Source organism: Patagioenas fasciata, chromosome Z, assembly GCF_037038585.1.
Source record: "Patagioenas fasciata isolate bPatFas1 chromosome Z, bPatFas1.hap1, whole genome shotgun sequence".
Classification (NCBI taxonomy): domain Eukaryota; kingdom Metazoa; phylum Chordata; class Aves; order Columbiformes; family Columbidae; genus Patagioenas; species Patagioenas fasciata.
The window spans coordinates 82,505,205-82,522,096 of NC_092560.1; the positions used below are offsets into that span (position 1 = coordinate 82,505,205).

Below are 16,892 nucleotides of genomic sequence, written 5' to 3' on the forward strand. Positions count from 1 at the left end.
AAATACCTGTGTAAATACACAGTATACCTGAATCATATAGCCCAACAAACAGACATGACTGCTGTGATTACCATCTGGCTGAGATGCCTCATTAGGTAAGAGAAAGCAAAGCAAATGCTGTGATTTGTTTGTTCTTCATCATCTCCCAAAAGCCCATGAGGCACATACGCTGGTAACATATATCCAGCTAACTCCCAGAAAGCATGATAGCAAGGGGGTATTAAAACAATCATATTTTTTTCCATTGTTCAGGACTCCAAACTGACATTTAAACTAAAAAAACCCACTAAACATACTATCATTGGTTTAAGTGTTAAGGATGGACTTGCTACATACATGAACAAGTGTTACTTACATACTCAAAACCTGCTGAATGGGAGATTTAAGTATTAAATCCTCATTGAGTCAGTATAAGTCAATGAAGTCTAATTCATTAGACCTGATGTTCATCTTACTTATGAACAGCTGATATAAATTAATGAATAAGTAATAAATGGAACTGCAGCAGGGCAAAAACCTAATTTAGAGGCATCTTTAGATTTTACCTTCTACACAGGCTGTTAGTTTGCATCTGCAAGCAAGATTTTCAAGTTAAGTTGGTAATAAGGTACTATTGGTCTAAGTGGATGTAGGTTAGAGACTGCACGGATTTATTTACACTTCTTTTTAACAGGGTATCTGAGTTAATCAGTGTAGATATACTCATTCAGTCTCTTGAATGTATGAGCTCTAAGTTTGTCAGCATCAACCCTTAAACGGCTTCAAATTCATTCACCAGATTCCAGCTCCTCATGCCAAGAGACCAGTTTTTCATTAGCAGATTCCAGTTTAGTATATATCATCTGGATACTATTAATCATATAAACTGATTTCCAAAATTATTTTTTCTTATTTTTCCCCTTCATGCAACTTACCCCATAACTCATTTTTGCGAGTAAAAATAAAACAGGCATCATCTGTGTTAAAAATATTTGTACCGTCTGTAAACAAAGCATCTTTTTTTTTGGAACCACATCGAAAGAGTCTTCAAACCACTATCAAAATGTGACTCAGTTACCATTTTGAAAATACAAGACTACACCAAATGACAAAACACTGTCCTTCATAGTTTGGGCCTACCTTTTAACAATGAAAAATCTATAATGTAAAAACATAGGCAAAAATATGAAGTTTGCCCTGTTCATGTCTGCAAACCCTTGTATCATTTAGAAGTAGAATGAACTTTCCCACTATGTAAATGCTGTGTATTTCCATGGACAGGTCTTCCAGACACAAGAAAACCTTGATGAAAGTTCTTTTAAAGTCTAAAAAAAACCCTCAGAATTGGAAATTCTGGACACTCAGTTTCAAATTCAAAGTGTTAATGCATATTTCAGAAGCCCAAATTCAATGTTCAATTTTGAAATCGTGACCTCATATTTTCCTCATTTTCTTTCCATTCCAACTCTTCAATCAATTAATGACACAGAAGATGGGAAATCTGAAGTTCCGTGGTCAGATTCTCAAAGTCTCCTTCAGGAGATACTGATTAGATTTTACCAGGCTAAACTGGTCCCTGGAGATACAGAATGTGCCTCACAATTGAATACATATCAATAGGTTGACCCCATAAATCAGATCAGCACAGAATTTGCTTGTTAGTGCTGCAATGGCTTTAACTACAGTTTGAGCCTCTCATTATCTCCATCTTTGCATGGAACCACTTCAGTCTCCAGTTCAGGCCATTTCCACCTCCCTCCATTCAGGACATGGGGGGAAAGAAAAAAAGTTGAAAAATAGATTGAAAAAAAGACACAAAAATTGATTGCAGCATGGGTGAGGGGAAACTGGAGAAAATATAAACATTTTAGGTTTTCAGTTCTGATTTTCCCATTAAATAAGATGCTTTCTCTTCTTTTGCTGCAGAGCCATATTAGGTGGAGGGGGAAAGGCTCCCTGGTGTTCCTGGGAGATGGACAGGTGTCCTGGAAGCCTCCCCCAATCTGAAGATGCAATTTCAACAGTCAGTATGTAGCTGGGGATCAAACCAGGAGACACTTATATGAACATACCAATGCAAAGGAAAGCCATGCTGTCCCTGACCTAAACCTCCCTCCTACCGCAACCTGTTATGATGCTCTGTAGACACATTTTCATTTCTCCCTGCTCCCAAACCTGCAGGGAAAGCAGCCAAGTTTGCAAATGTACATCTCAAAAATAAATGGAAAAAAAAAAAAAAATCTGCAAACTGTCATACATTTCAAAACCCATCTTATGGAGCTGCTGTATGAACTTACGTTGCCTTTTTCAAATTTATTGACAGTGTTGATACAGTTGTAGAGAACGCGCTCCCCCGTGTCTCCCTGATCGCCAATGAGGCAGACGAAGACGTTGGCATCTGTGCCGCTTCCACTTACCGTCCCCGTGCAAACTGTCACCCGGTACTTTATCACTGTGGAGACACAAATTAATTAAACAGTTTCAGCAATACGATTAATTGCCGTTTCAATTTAGTGCATTTTCCACAGACTTGCAATTAATTTTAAGTGTTCGTACTTAAGGTTGGTGCTTGTGCTGCTGTATTGACTTTCACGCTTCCACGTTATCGCTAGGGAAGGAAAAAAAGCCAAAATAGGAAAGCCTAAAATATTACGAAAACCCATAAGACCCCTTCAGAGAAGGACACAAAAATGCCATCCCCTTTGGATAAAAACTAATGAATTGGAGTGCAGAGCCTCCTCGGGACCCCAACCCTCCTGCCTTCCCTTCCTGAGGGAGTCCCAGTGCCAGGGAGCCTCATAACAATGGGTTTGGGGGAAAACACCATTTTCGGCATCCAGGGGCATGGCAGGCAGAAAAAATGGGTTAAAAAGGGCCAAGTGCTCAGGGACCTGAGGAACAGGCTCTTTTTGTTGGCTGCATGGGGTGGGACAAGACCAGTTGGCTCCATCTCCTTGGGACGCTCATGGCGCAGGAGGCTGAACAGCATCTTGCCTCCTTGAGACCTTTGAGGTCTTCATTCAGGATTTTACCGGAGGCATTTTGAGTTGCCACCTTCATCGTCCCACCCTGCCCTCACCTCTGACCTCCTGGAGAAAGGGTTTCCAGGGTAAATCACACATGGAAGAACCAGCCCACAGACCACCCTGCAAGACAGCGAGGTTTTTCTCCAACATCAGGGAGGGATGAGGAACAACGTTCCTGCTCTCCCTCCCAAACCTGCTTGTGAGCCCAACAGGCGAGTGCTGCATCTCTCCTCTGCTCAGCACAACTGCTTCTCATGGGAAAGTGCCTGCATTTGAACTCAAGCACCCCTCTTCAACGTTGATTAAAAATGCGTTTCAAACTCAGGTTTATTTACATTTTAATAACATCTGCAATTACAATTACTCTTCCTCTTCTGAGGAACTGCTCAGCTGCATGCAGATGGCTGAGTTCATAGGAAATTTCACAAAAACAGAGTATCATGGCCTATGGAGCATGGAGAACTGTTGGGCGCTTCAGTGGAAATTAGAGAAATTCCAATGACACCTTGAGATACTCTGCTCTTCAAAATTCTGTCTCCAAGTAGGTTTAGTTCTTGTGACACAAGGTCAAGGTAGAATCATAGAATCATTTCAGTTGGGAAAGACCCTCAGGATCATCATGTTCACAGAATCACAGAATCACGGAATGTCAGGGGTTGGAGGGCCCTGGAAAGCTCATCCAGTGCAATCCCCCCATGGAGCAGGAACACCCAGCTGAGGTTCCACAGGAAGGTGTCCAGGCGGGTTTGAATGTCTGCAGAGAAGGAGACTCCACAACCTCCCTGGGCAGCCTGGGCCAGGCTCTGACACCCTCACCAGGAACAAGTTTCTTCTCAAATTTAAGCGGAACCTCCTGTGTTCCAGTTTGTACCCATTGCCCCTTGTCCTGTCACTGGTTGTCACTGAGAAGAGCCTGGCTCCATCCTCCTGACACTCACCCTTTAGATATCTGTAAATGTGAATGAGGTCACCCCTCAGTCTCCTCGAAGCTAAAGAGACCCAGCTCCCTCTGCCTTTTCTCATAAGGGAGATGCTCCACTCCCTTAGTCATCTTCGTTGTCCTAACTGTAACCATAACCTAGCCTAACTAGATAGAATTGACCACTTCAGGAAGCCAACAAAAAGTTGTGTGGCTTTTCTTAATTAAGCATTTATTTTGAGTATAGTTAATAGAAATACTATTTCCCGTTACTCACATCTACTGAAAGCTGCTTGTGCTCTTGCACAACTGCTCTGTACAACTCCCTATGCATTTATACATGTAGCTGCATAAATGTGCATATAATCAAATACAATTCTAAAGACCAAAAGTTATTGTTAAATTTTAGATTGCATTTCAGCTGAGCTTGCTTTCCATGAACATCCCTTCAAGCCTGGCATTTCACATTTTAAAGAAGACTGGAAAAAAAATATGAGCTAAAAATCCCCATACATATATACATATATACATATATATATATATATGTATATATATATAGCTCTGGAAACAATTGTACTGTGGCCGGATCTCTCCCATCTCCTACCACAGAGAAATCTGCTCAGAATAAGAGCCCAGAATTTCTGAGGCTTCACGCAGCTAATGATGCACGCAGAAAATGCTGCAGAGAGAAAGTGCCAGAAAGAGAAGCTGATTGAATTGCATTGATGTGTCTGCGCATCCCTCATACAAAGAGGGTTTCGTTCTATTCAGCCCTTGCACGGAGCCCGTGGGTCTCACCTGGCATGACTTCAGTCACCAGAGACCCCTCCGCAGGGAGCTCCCGCACGATCTCATTGTCGTCTTCATTTATATCGAGCCAGCGGCCGCAGTTGAATGAGTATTTTTCTTTTGTCAGCGTTTTCAGCAGAGTTACCTTCATTAAACCAAAACACTGTGTGAGTTCAGAGGCTTAAAGACAAAAAAGCAACGAGCTCCTGACAGGTTTTTGCCTGGGAAGCAGGAGCAGGTAGCGGCAGAGAAATAACACACATTAATAACAAGACCGTCATTCAGAATTTTGCACGGCAGCGACACATGGAGCAAAGTCCGTCATAGCTGACAGCTTTTCATTCCTCCTTTCTCCATTCTTGCCACAGCATTGTGAAAGTTTTGATGGATACCGTGTCTCTCGGTAATTGCTCGTCACATGCCACTGTATAAATCCATAGAGAAAAGCCATGGATGGCACTTGCACTGTTGGTCCCTGCAGCTCAAAACCATTTAGAAAACATCCAGAAAACGGCAGCAAGAATGATCAAAGATCTAATGTAGCTTCCAAAGGTGTAATGAGCAAAAAAGGTGGGTCTCTGCAGATGGCTGGAGAAGTGGATGAAGGGACGGTATGGTGAAGGTCTACAAAATCATAGGTGGTATAGAGAAGGCAGAGAGGGTTGACTATTTGCTTTTCCACTACAAGAAAAACAGGGCATCAAATGATGCTTGTAGAGTGAAGTTAAAAGCAAACAAAGGAACACAATCAACCTGTGAAGTCCTTGCCAAAAGCTATTGCTGTTGTTGAAAGTTTAAATGTTCAAGGGGAGAATGGAACCTTTGAACAAATAAATGGAAGAGAAAACTACTGACTGCTTGGTGTTTAGTAGATCTGTTCAGGAAGTAAGTCTCGAACTGGAAATAGTTGAAAGCTGGAAGAATGTTGGGGTTAAGTATCACAAATGCTTGTCCTTCTGTTACTGTTCTCTAATCATGCATTTATGTGATGAAGGAAAGAGGTTGTTGGTCTAGATGGACTTTTGGGCTGATCAACATCGCTGTGCTTGAATTCTTGTAACAGAGAATGGACGCCTGCCCCAACATGAAGCAAGCCTGTTGTGAAATGTGTGAGGACTGGAACAAAGACTCGTTAAGGCTTTATCGGAGTTGCTAGATGCTGAAATGGATGCACAAGTGATGGGGTTCATGGGCCGTGAGCCTGGTGCATCCAGAAAACTTCAGACTGGCTGTTTGTGGGCAGATTGATTTCATGCATCTTCACCAGCTTTTCTTAGAGGGTTTGGCCTGAAGTGAATCTTAAACACACTGTCAGATCCCTGTTCTCCACCCTGAACACAATTTCTGTGCAGGAAAAGAGGATTCCCGAGGAAAACGTATAAGCATGTAAGGTCTAAGCATTAGTCTGGAGAAGAGGAGGCTTATAGGTGACCTCATCACTCTCTAGAACGACCTGAAGGGAAGTCATAGCCAGGTGGGGATTGGGCTCTTCTCCCAGGCAGTCAGCAATAGGACAAGGGGGCATGGGCTTCAACTCTGCCAGGGGAAATTGAGGCTGGAGATTAGAAAGAAATTCTTTGCAGAGAGAGTGGTCAGGCATTGGAATGGCTGCCCAGGGAGGTGCTGGACTCACCGTCCCTGGAGATTTTTAAACTGAGATTGGCCATGGCACTTAGTGCCATGATGTGGTCAATGGACTGAAGTTGAACCAAGGGTTTGACTTGATGATCTCTGAGGTTTTTTCCAGCCCAGTCGATTCTGTGATTCTGTGATTCTTGCTCATCGTCTGTGAATGAACTAATAGAGACAATTGCAGTGGCCCAACATCTGACCAGCACTTTCTTGTTGATAAAGATCACAGCCAGACACCTTCTCCCACCATATGGTGAGCACAGCAGTATTTGATGCCCCCTCCACACTGGCTGCATATGCTTTCGCATCTCCCTGGCAATGCAAGAGAGCAGAATCTGTCAAAGCACATTAGAGGCACACAAGAAAAATCTCTAAGCGGTAAATTGTGATTTATCATCACAGTTATTTACGGCTGTGCAGCAAAGTGCATGTTTTGTTAAGTGCAGAAAACGTCTCCCAAGCACTGCAGGAGTATAGGTGAAGTTTAGAGATGAACTTGCTGCCTCGCAGAGCGAGGTGAGGGCTGACAGCATGGTAATCATTGCTGGTGGAACAAAGGACATGGGACTGAAGATTAAGCAGATCAGCCTTTTGATTTCCCAAAGAGCACAGTGCTGCTCTCTCCTGCACAATCTCCACGTGCTCCTCCAGTCTACAAGTGTCCACCTCCTGCAATGGGGCTGTCAGCACTTTGGATAGGTGAGACTACACTGTACAATAGGTCTCTGCCACAAGCAGTTCTTCATTATGACCTAAATAGGCCATGGAAGGAGTGGGTTTGCCTCTCCGTACAAGTAATGATGTCTAAGAGTCAGAAGCTTTCCGTAGAGCAAGAGGAAAACCCCCTGGCAGCAACGAGGGGGGAATACAGTGATCTGACACTGGGAGGATGTGGAAATGTGCTTTTCACCATCGACCCAGGCTGTTGGGAGATGCTATAAACCATTGAGCTCTTTTCCCACACGTAGCTGGGCTGAACAGAGAGAGACAGGAAGGAGAAGGAATTTCCTCAAAAAAAGCACACAATGAATCCTCTCCCCACATATTTTTGCAAACACACAATATCATAGAATCATAGAATCAGAATCATAGAATCACAGAATCATAGACTCATAGATTCATAGAATCATAGAATCACAGAATGGTTTGGGATGAAGGGACCTTCCCAGCTCCCCCAGTGCCACCCCAGCCATGAGCAGGGACATCTTCACCAGCTCAGGTTGCTCAGAGCCCCGTCCAGCCTGGCCTGGGATGTCTCCAGGGATGGTTCATCCACCACCTCTCTGCCCAACCTGGGACAGGCTCTCACCACCCTCAGGGACAACAATTTCTTCCTCATGTCCAGCCTGAATCTCCCTCCTTTAGTTTAAAACCATCACCCCTTGTCCTACCACAACAGGTGCTGGTAATACGCTCCCTTCGCTTCCCATTTTCATTTATAATTTCTACTTTCATCCCTCATCCAGCACCATCTGCGTAGGGAGGAACCTCTGGTCACTGCACATTAAACTCAGCTGCCAGTGACCCAGGACAGACACCTTTGTGCACCAGTGCACACCTCCGTGACCTGACTGGATTTTCAGGTCTACCTTCCCTTGTTGTCCCCTCACCTTATTCAGATGCCAGCCAGCAAAAGGATTTCTTTTCTCATGCCATATCCGAAGCTTGTAAAATGTGCCCAGATCAGGTAGCTCAATCTATAGAGGGGTGAAAAACACGGTGCGTTATCCATTTCTGTAAGTCAGCAAAGCATGCACACAAAGGACACCTCTGAACATATTTTAAGGGCCAATTATGTCCTTTGAACGTAACAAATCCTACTCTGCAAAAATAGCTTGATGCCTCTCTTTTCAAGAGACAAGAACATAAACATGGAATCTAAACATTTTTGATCATGAGAGCTCCTTGAAATCATTCCTCCTGGTAAGAACGAAGGCCACGAGCTTCAGCTCTTTCTCAAACAGGGTCTGCAAATCACAGCCACGCTTCCTACAGATAGCATCTACAGTTGCTGGTATAGAGAGTGTAAATGTTTAGGCTACAGCCATGCATTGAAATCCTGTTTCTCAACTTTTATCTGACCAGTCCCCAGTTAACTTTTAAACATTTTTGTTCTTAAATACAAGAAAACCCTCCCCAGCCTCCAAACTCAATGTAATGTTGAGCTCAGCCCCAAACATCCATGGAGGCTTCACTTCCGAGGATGCTGAAGACCAGATCACTGAGGAAAGGAAACAGCACTGCTAATTCTCTTGTAAACAGCTAATGACCACTTAGGCACTGAGGGAAAAATAGATAAATTATTAGCTTTAGAGGGTCATGGTCTAAATGACTGGAGCAATCTACAACATGAGTGAGGCTGTGCCTGAGGCGGGGACTATTGACTTCAGGAGCCATCAAGGAGATGTGGCACTCAGTACCACCATGACTTGAAGTCATCACGACCTGAGCACCCAGGATCACCAGCCTAAGCCCAGCTGGGAGAAGACAAGACGGATCCACAGTCATGGAAATGATTTGAATCACCACCACACTGAGTGACTTCACCTCCACTTCAGACGGATCTACTGAGGTAGATCCACACACTGCTGATTTTCTGTATGAGGCTCATTTGTAAGCCCTGGAAAACAATACCAACCCAAATTTACCACCAGCATGAGATTCATACCATGAACTTGTCAGTCTGTCCAGTTTCAAAGTTGTCTGAATTGTTGTCCAGCTTCATCTCATCTGACTTCCCCTTGTCTCCATAGACCTGGAAGAAGATGGTGGCGTCCGTCCCTGCATTCTTAATGTCGCTTGTCCAGATCCACAGAGACCAGGGGTTTTCTACAAAGAAAGGTTCAAGACACTTTGTTTAAAATAGTAATTTTTAAAGGTATCCTGTTAAAAAGCACAATTCTCATTTGTTTTTCTATGGGTGGTAAAGAGGGTAGGATGGTACTAAAGAAGACCAGGACATTTTATCTTTTTTGTACAAACATAATCAGCTGCTACATGACATACAGGAATGAGATTGCCTGGAAAATAATTTCTCTGTTTCCATTCAAAATAAAATGACAAAAAAAACCCCATAAATCACCACTCTTCAGGTAAACCATATTATTCTATGTCATACATTACTAACAGGGATGTGTTCCATCTCTGTAGTTTCAGCATACTTCTCCAATACCTACAACTGTAGCTTCAAAGACCATTTTAAAACCAGAGAAATGCTGTCAGCTTTCTTTTTGTCAATGAGAGTCTCCAGCTACATGTGCATGGTGCAGAGCAGCTCCAGGTAGCTCCTAACCCTTGCTCCAGATGATCTGTGTCTGGAACAAGAAGACTGGATGCAGCCACACATCACTCCAACCTGAGCTTGTGAGATTGGACCCAAATATGTTTTCTGCGGGGCAGGTCAGCTCAGAGCCCATTCAAATATCTCTGTTCGTCCTGCTTTGTGTGGAACAAGCATGCTCAGAGCAATGTGAAGATATTTTTTAAACGGTTTTAATTTTTTAAGATGCTAAAGTCTTACACATCTTCAGTTGGCGTTTGTGTTACTCTAAGTGACATGCCCAGAGATTGTGGCAAAGCTACGTAATTTTTATCTCTTAAGTCTTCATTAAAATTTTAACTATAAGAGAAGGGTTTTTTGCAGTAATTTTACATTGATTTTCATATCAGAGGATGGTTGAACAGATAAAGGTGACATTATTTCCTCTAAAGAGCCCCTCATCTTCATCCTTTATTGTTAATAATGTGTATCACTTCTGAAGGTCTTGCAGCACCTACAGAAGAGGGAATAGGTTTCTCTCCTGACTCAGACAGCAGCTGAATAATTAATAAATCCTAATGAAAGGATTGCTAACCCTTTCGGTAAGCCTGAGCCCATATGAGCATGGCTTGTCCTTCAGAGACCAGAATGGAATATAAAAATACGATGACATGCATATAAATTAAATTTTTACTGATCTACTCAGCATTTGACCGCAAAAGAGAGGTGACAACTACTAAAAAAAATGAAGGAGAAGTGGGAACTCTCTTTTAGGAAAAGTTTTGCCTTGAATAACGTGCAGAATGTTGACGGCCACTCCCTTATGAAAATCACCAGCAAGTTTTATCTGAGCAGAAATGAAGCTAAAACAGGTTTGTGTCTGGGATGTGATATAGCAGCCTGTTCTCCCCAGGGAAAAGAGTGAGGGCAATTCAGACACCAGTGATGTCTCTCATGTGCCCGGTTTGGCCTCTCTGACCTCCCACTGAAGGAAGGGAGTGATGCATGCAGAGAGGTGGAAGAGAGAACTTATACAAGGATTAAATGCTGATAGAGGGCTGCCAGCAAGAAACCACAGAGGGAGAAGTGCAGGCTGTATCTGCCAGAGGAGACCAGGCATTTCCCCAAACAACCAGCGTCATCCTCCAAGGGCTCGCTGGGCACGTTCCCCTGTTTCACATCCCTTCATGTCAAGGCATCCAGGCAGCTTGGAAGTTGTCAGAGCTGGAGTAAATATCCCCCAGGGTGCAAACATCAGGGAGGGCTAGACCTGACACAACAGTTTCCAGGATAACATTCAAGATCAGGGAGGGGGGAATTAAAAATATACATATATATATATATGTAAATATATACTGAGAATAAATACAAGCTACACATCGAGCTGCAATCTGCTTGGGGAACAGCTTGCAAAGGCTTTGCAGGGAGACATTTCACCATGGATACCCAAAGTGAGCCTGAACCAAGCTTTGATCAGCTCTACAGAAAGGGACAGTCCTGCGTGCAGGGGGAGGCAGTCGAGGTGACATAAGAAGGCTTTTCTAACTCCAAGCCTTACGCTTCTATAATCTGGCAGCTAAAGGTCACAGATTTCTCAAGGCTAATGCTCTCTGTCTATCTCCTGCACTGCAGCAGTGAGGGAATTAGGCTGTCAATAACAATCAGAGCTGATAATAGAGGGTTAAAGGTTGCAGATGCTTTAGTTAAATGGACCTAGTCAGAGACGCAATGTGGTTATAACACTGACTAACATTTAGATAAAGCTTATTTAAATGAACTGCTGTTTAAGCAGGAGCCCATCCAAAGCACTCAGATTAAACTGCATCTATTATCCTAATTAAAACACTCTGTTTGCACATACACACTGCCCAGGCGAGAGGGCAGAGATCCATTTTGCTTGGTGCAAAGCCATCCAGCGAGGCTGGGTGCAGGAGCCGTGTGTGGATGGATGAACACACCGGCACGTTGCTGTGCACAGCGTGGACCAGCACCTCCCAGCAAATGTCGAATCGTAGAATCGTAGAATGGTTTGGGGTGAACGGACCTTCCCAGCTCCCCCAGTGCCACCCCAGCCATGACAGGGACATCTTCACCAGCTCAGGTTGCTCAGAGCCCTGTCCAGCCTGGCCTGGGATGTCTCCAGGGATGGTTCAGCCACCACCTCTCTGGACAACCTGAGCCAGGCTCTCACCACCCTCAGGGACAACAATTCCTTCCTCATGTCCAGCCTGAATCTCCCTCCTTTAGTTTAAAACCGTCAACCCTTGTCCTGCCAAATACACCATTACCTCCCTCCAGAGAAAAGGGCTCAAATGTAGTGCTCGTGTGTCTCAGGAAGCACATTTGGCAGATGAACAGGACTAAGAGCTGTTTTTTCTTTAAAGCCAAATGTAAAAAGTTGAAGTGAGTGGGAAGAGTTTGTTTTTTCTTCTGATTTCCTCCCAGTTTTGGTTTGGTTTGGTTTGGTTTGGTTGTTTTTGCTTTTGTTTTTGTTTTGTTTGTTTGTTTGGTGTGGTTTGTTGTGGTTTTTGTTACTATCCAGGTTTTGTTTCTATCTGGAACAGGAAAGCTTTGCTTCTGTAGTGATAAGGAACATAACCTGGCTTGTCTGCAAAGGTGAAATGGTGACTGAGGCAGCCCTAGGTCCAGTGAACCTCGTAAGGCTGCCAGGCTCAGTTCCTTCCCTTATGAAAATAAGTGCAATTCTCCAAAATACTTTAAAATTTTCATTTTAAACTCTCCCTACCATGATGTTCAAGGCTGAAGCTCATGCAGGACCCAACTCACTTGAGCCTGTACCTGACCATGGGTCTACCCGTGTCGTACTGTGCGGGTGGCATGCAGGGTGCTGTCACATTGAGGAGTCACAGGAGGTTCCTGGGCACTGGTACCTACTTTTCAGTCTTCTCTGGCGCAGAGAAACCATTTCATAGAGCTCCCGCTCTATGAGACCATCTCCTTCATTTTCATCCAGCCATTTCCCACATGGGAAGGTTTGCTCTATACCAGTGAATGGGCAGTACACCACCACCTGGGAGAAGAGAATGGGAAGGTGACTTTGAATATTCTGTTACTGGAAGCCTGCGTGACTTTGATATTGAAAACTTAAGTAACTGAAGCAAAGACAGTGCTGGAGATCTTGGTTCTGCTGTCAAAATCAGGTTTTCTGAACTAAAACGAACTGGAGTGGTTGCACAATTCCCAATTTGGAGTACAGGTAGGAACCATCTATCTTGTTATTACTGCTTTTCCAGAAGTGCACCAAAATGGGTCATCCCAGAAGAGGCAAAACACCACCAGGGATGTGAACAGGAATGGGCAGTATGGATGCAGGAGTCAGCATCGTGCTGTGGAATCATAGAATCGCTTCGGTTGAAAGAAACCCTCAAGATCACAGAATCACAGAATGTCAGGGATTGGAAGGGACCTGGAAAGCTCATCCAGTGCAATCCCCCCATGGAGCAGGAACACCCAGCTGAGGTTCCACAGGAAGGTGTCCAGGCGGGTTTGAATGTCTGCAGAGAAGGAGACTCCACAACCTCCCTGGGCAGCCTGGGCCAGTATTCTGTTACCCTCACTGAGAAGAATTTTCTTCTCAAATTTAAGTAGAACCTCTTGTGTCCCAGTTTGTACCCATTACTCCTTGTCCTATCATTGGTTGTCACCGAGAAGGGCCTGGCTCCATCCTCCTGGCACTCACCCTTTACATATTGATCCCCATGAATGAGTCACCCCTCAGTCTCCTCTTCTCCAGCTCCAGAGCCCCAGCTCCCTCAGCCTTTCCTCACACGGGAGATGCTCCACTCCCTTCAGCATCTTGGTGGCTGCGCTGGACTCTCCAGCAGTTCCCTGTCCTTCTGGAACTGAGGGGCCACAACTGGACACAAGATTCCAGCTGTGGTCTCCCCAGGGCAGAGCAGAGGGGCAGGAGAACCTCTCTGACCTACTGACCACCCCCTTCTAACCCACCCCAGGTACCATTTGCCTTCCTGGCCACAAGGGCCCAGTGCTGGCTCATGCTCACCCTGCTGTCCCCAGGACCCCCAGCTCCCTTTCCCCTACACTGCTCTCTGATAGGTCATTCCCCAACTTATACTGGAACCTGGGGTATCTTCGAGTCCCACTGTTAACCTAACACTGTCACTATACCACGTCCTAAACCGTGTGTCTAAACAGATCACTAAACCATGTGTCACTGCGTAGTGCACACCCTGCACCACACCGATGCGCAGTAGGGTTTTGCAGGAAACATAGGATACAAAAAACCTTCAAACACATCCCAAGGCAATTTTGCTTGCCAGGGAAACTGCTTTTCTTACCAGATTCAGGGCAGGTAGCTGCCTCCCTCTCCACCCTCCCGTCAGCTCCTGCTGGTCTAATACACCAGCTCACATCACATATTGCTCCCCAAGCTCCCAGGAACAGCTGTGGTCAGCCTTTTTTTCCTGAGCTCCAGAGCAGCATCTAAAAACTTCAGGAAAGTCTGAGTGTCAATGATAACTTTGAAATGCTCAGCACAACCCAAGACCACATTTCTGCCTGGCCCCTCGGGCGAACATCTGAAGGTGCTATTGGCGCTGAGCAAAAAATTATCTCTGTGTTTGTGACTGCAAAGGGGCAATCAACCCAATTAATGAGTGATTGACTCATGCATCTAATGTGCCTTTGAGGCAATCAGCTACTACCATGCATTATGTATAATATTGACTTGTTAAACTGGGGATATTGTCATCCAAATGAAGGCAGATTTTTTTTCTAAGACATGTTTGTTTGTTAGGGTTAGATTATGAATAGGCAACAGTCTGAGAGCTGTCTACAGACAGACGACTTCGTCTCACCTTCTCACAAAACCAGCCAGAACTGACGCCACAATTGTCGTGCCCGATGGTGACTCTGCTGAGAGGGCTGAGAAGAGCAGCGATCTCCACGTTAAAGAGATCTGTCCTGGCACGCTCAAATTCACCTCCTTCCAAGAAGATCTTCCCACTGTTCTTCAAGCCTTTGGAGCCGTGGAGGATTACGTGGATCTTGGAGTTTGTACCGGCTCCTCTGATATCTCCTGTCACTACAGCAACGTTGTACACAATACCTGAAGGATTTGGGAATTTGGTTAGGAAAGAAAAGAATGAAGGAAGGGAGGAAGGAAGAGAGGGAGGAAGAGAGGGAGGAAGAGAGGAAGAGAGGAAGAGAGGAAGAGAGGAAGAGAGGAAGAGAGGAAGAGAGGAGGGAAGGGGAGAGGGAAGGAGGGAGGGAAGGAGGGAAGGAAGGAAGGAAGGAAGGAAGGAAGGAAGGAGGGAAGGAAGGAGGGAAGGAAGGAGGGAAGGAAGGAGGGAAGGAGGGAAGGAAGGAGGGAAGGAGGGAAGGAGGGAAGGAGGGAAGGAGGGAAGGAAGGAAGGAAGGAAGGAAGGAAGGAGGGAAGGAAGGAAGGAGGGAAGGAAGGAAGGAGGGAAGGAAGGAAGGAGGGAAGGAGGGAAGGAGGGAAGGAGGGAAGGAGGGAAGGAGGGAAGGAAGGAAGGAAGGAAGGAAGGAAGGAAGGAAGGAAGGAAGGAAGGAAGGAAGGAAGGAAGGAAGGAAGGAAGGAAGGAAGGAAGGAAGGAAGGAAGGCTGAGAGTAAAAATTTTGATTTGATTTACATTGGACTCTACTGGTTTCTCACTGGTCTTTTTAGCTTTTGACTTACACACAGTGCAATGCTTCTTTTGTTTTTGTCCCACACAGGAGAAATGCACTGCTACCTTCAGATTGTCCAAGGGAAATACTTTTGTACTGAAAAAAACTCCCTGTTTCATTGCCCAATGGAAAAAGAAAATATTTTCTTTTTTTTTTTTTTTAAATCACGATGCAGTGATGTTTAGGTGAAGATTGACAACTAAGTAATTTTATTTTGAGAGATACCAAATGCCAAACATGTCAGAGGATGCCGAGAGGATGGAGAAGTGTTGCTTGAAACAGTGATGGCAAGATCTGTAGCATCACAAAACTCTGCAAACTTGGGGTCAGCAGCCTCTAATACTGCTGTCACTGTGAGAGCCTAAAGATCTCAGCAAACCAAGTCTTTGGAGACATATCAGCCCAGCGTGAAGAAAGAAGAATATTTCTGAAGATAAGTCTACATGCATGAAATTTTTCTTGTTTTTTTGCTTTTTTGAGCTCTAAATATTAGTCTAAGAAAGGTAACACTTCCTCCTACCAGCTGCCCTTCTCAGAAGGTTCATTGACAGCCATATCTCAGACCTGGGTCATAGCATGAAACAAAGATACATCTCTGTAATTATAACAAGTTTTTAGGGAGCATCTCTAAAAGAGCTGAGGCCCAAGCTAAGTTCTTCATTCACTTAAATCACACAGATTTCAATAAGTATGAATGAAGTTAAAATATCAGAACCCACTCTCTTCTAAACAATCCTCTCTTTGAAGTTTATGTTAAAAGTTGTATTCAAGCATGTTCTGCTGTGCACATTTACTGTGCATTTTCAACAAAACTCATGAAAGCAGGAAAAAAATGCACAGTCTTGAATTGTAAAGGGCTAAGGGGAGCTTTTAGTAAATAAATTGCATTTTTTCAAATTTTTTTCCCCATCTTCCCATAATTTTTGCCAACATGCATCCTGAATTCAGCACTCTGCACCCAGACCACTCTCCTCATGCACACATAGGCAGATATACAAGGACTGCAGAAGCTGAAGACTACGCAATGAAGTAAAGAACAGCTGTTAAGTGCATAGTCAAAGTGTTTGCCTTTATGCTAATGGATAAATACAGGCAGAATACTTTCCAAATAATCTTCTGCCTTGTAGTAATTTGTTTTATTGACTTCACATGCAGGCTTCTTTTAACAGAAACATAGCTTTTGGTTGTATCTGCTCTAACCACATTGGATTAAAAAAAAGGCCAGTTTTAGGGGTCAGCACTGCCTTTTTTGTTTTTCAAAAGGATGCGTAGTTCTCCAGGCAAGAATCTGAAGTACAACATTCACTACTGCATGGCACATTGGCCATGGTGGAAACAGGAAAGCTGGTGAAGCACAAGATGGGTCTTCCATCCTTTGCCCATCAGCCCCTTGTCCAGGTGTGTCGGGTGATAAACCAGCATGCGGGTCCTCCACAGCTTCACCAGTGAGATGTGGAGGTGGCAAATGCAACGGTAGCTCAGGGACCCTCACACAAAAGAGCTGTCACCATCAGATTTTCCACTGCAGGTGTGTCTGAGCTGAAGGCATTCAATCTGCTACAGAAAACATGGCTAGTGACGTTAATTAGACCTTTTTATCTTCACATTTCCCCACCAT

The 16,892-nt window shown here is 44.4% G+C and overlaps 1 protein-coding gene across 1 annotated transcript in view; it reads right to left on the bottom strand.

Annotated features, from left to right (window-relative positions):
* The window catches only part of LOXHD1 (lipoxygenase homology PLAT domains 1), a 154,923-nt gene that overhangs the window by 89,195 nt on the left and 48,836 nt on the right, over positions 1–16,892 (bottom strand). The window contains exons 8-13 of the mRNA XM_071802711.1: positions 14,443–14,693; positions 12,500–12,635; positions 9,014–9,174; positions 7,956–8,042; positions 4,723–4,858; positions 2,277–2,431 (exon numbers count right to left, since the gene is read on the bottom strand). Of these exons, the coding sequence (XP_071658812.1) occupies positions 2,277–2,431; positions 4,723–4,858; positions 7,956–8,042; positions 9,014–9,174; positions 12,500–12,635; positions 14,443–14,693 (926 nt within the window). The remainder of the gene's footprint in view (positions 1–2,276; positions 2,432–4,722; positions 4,859–7,955; positions 8,043–9,013; positions 9,175–12,499; positions 12,636–14,442; positions 14,694–16,892) is intronic.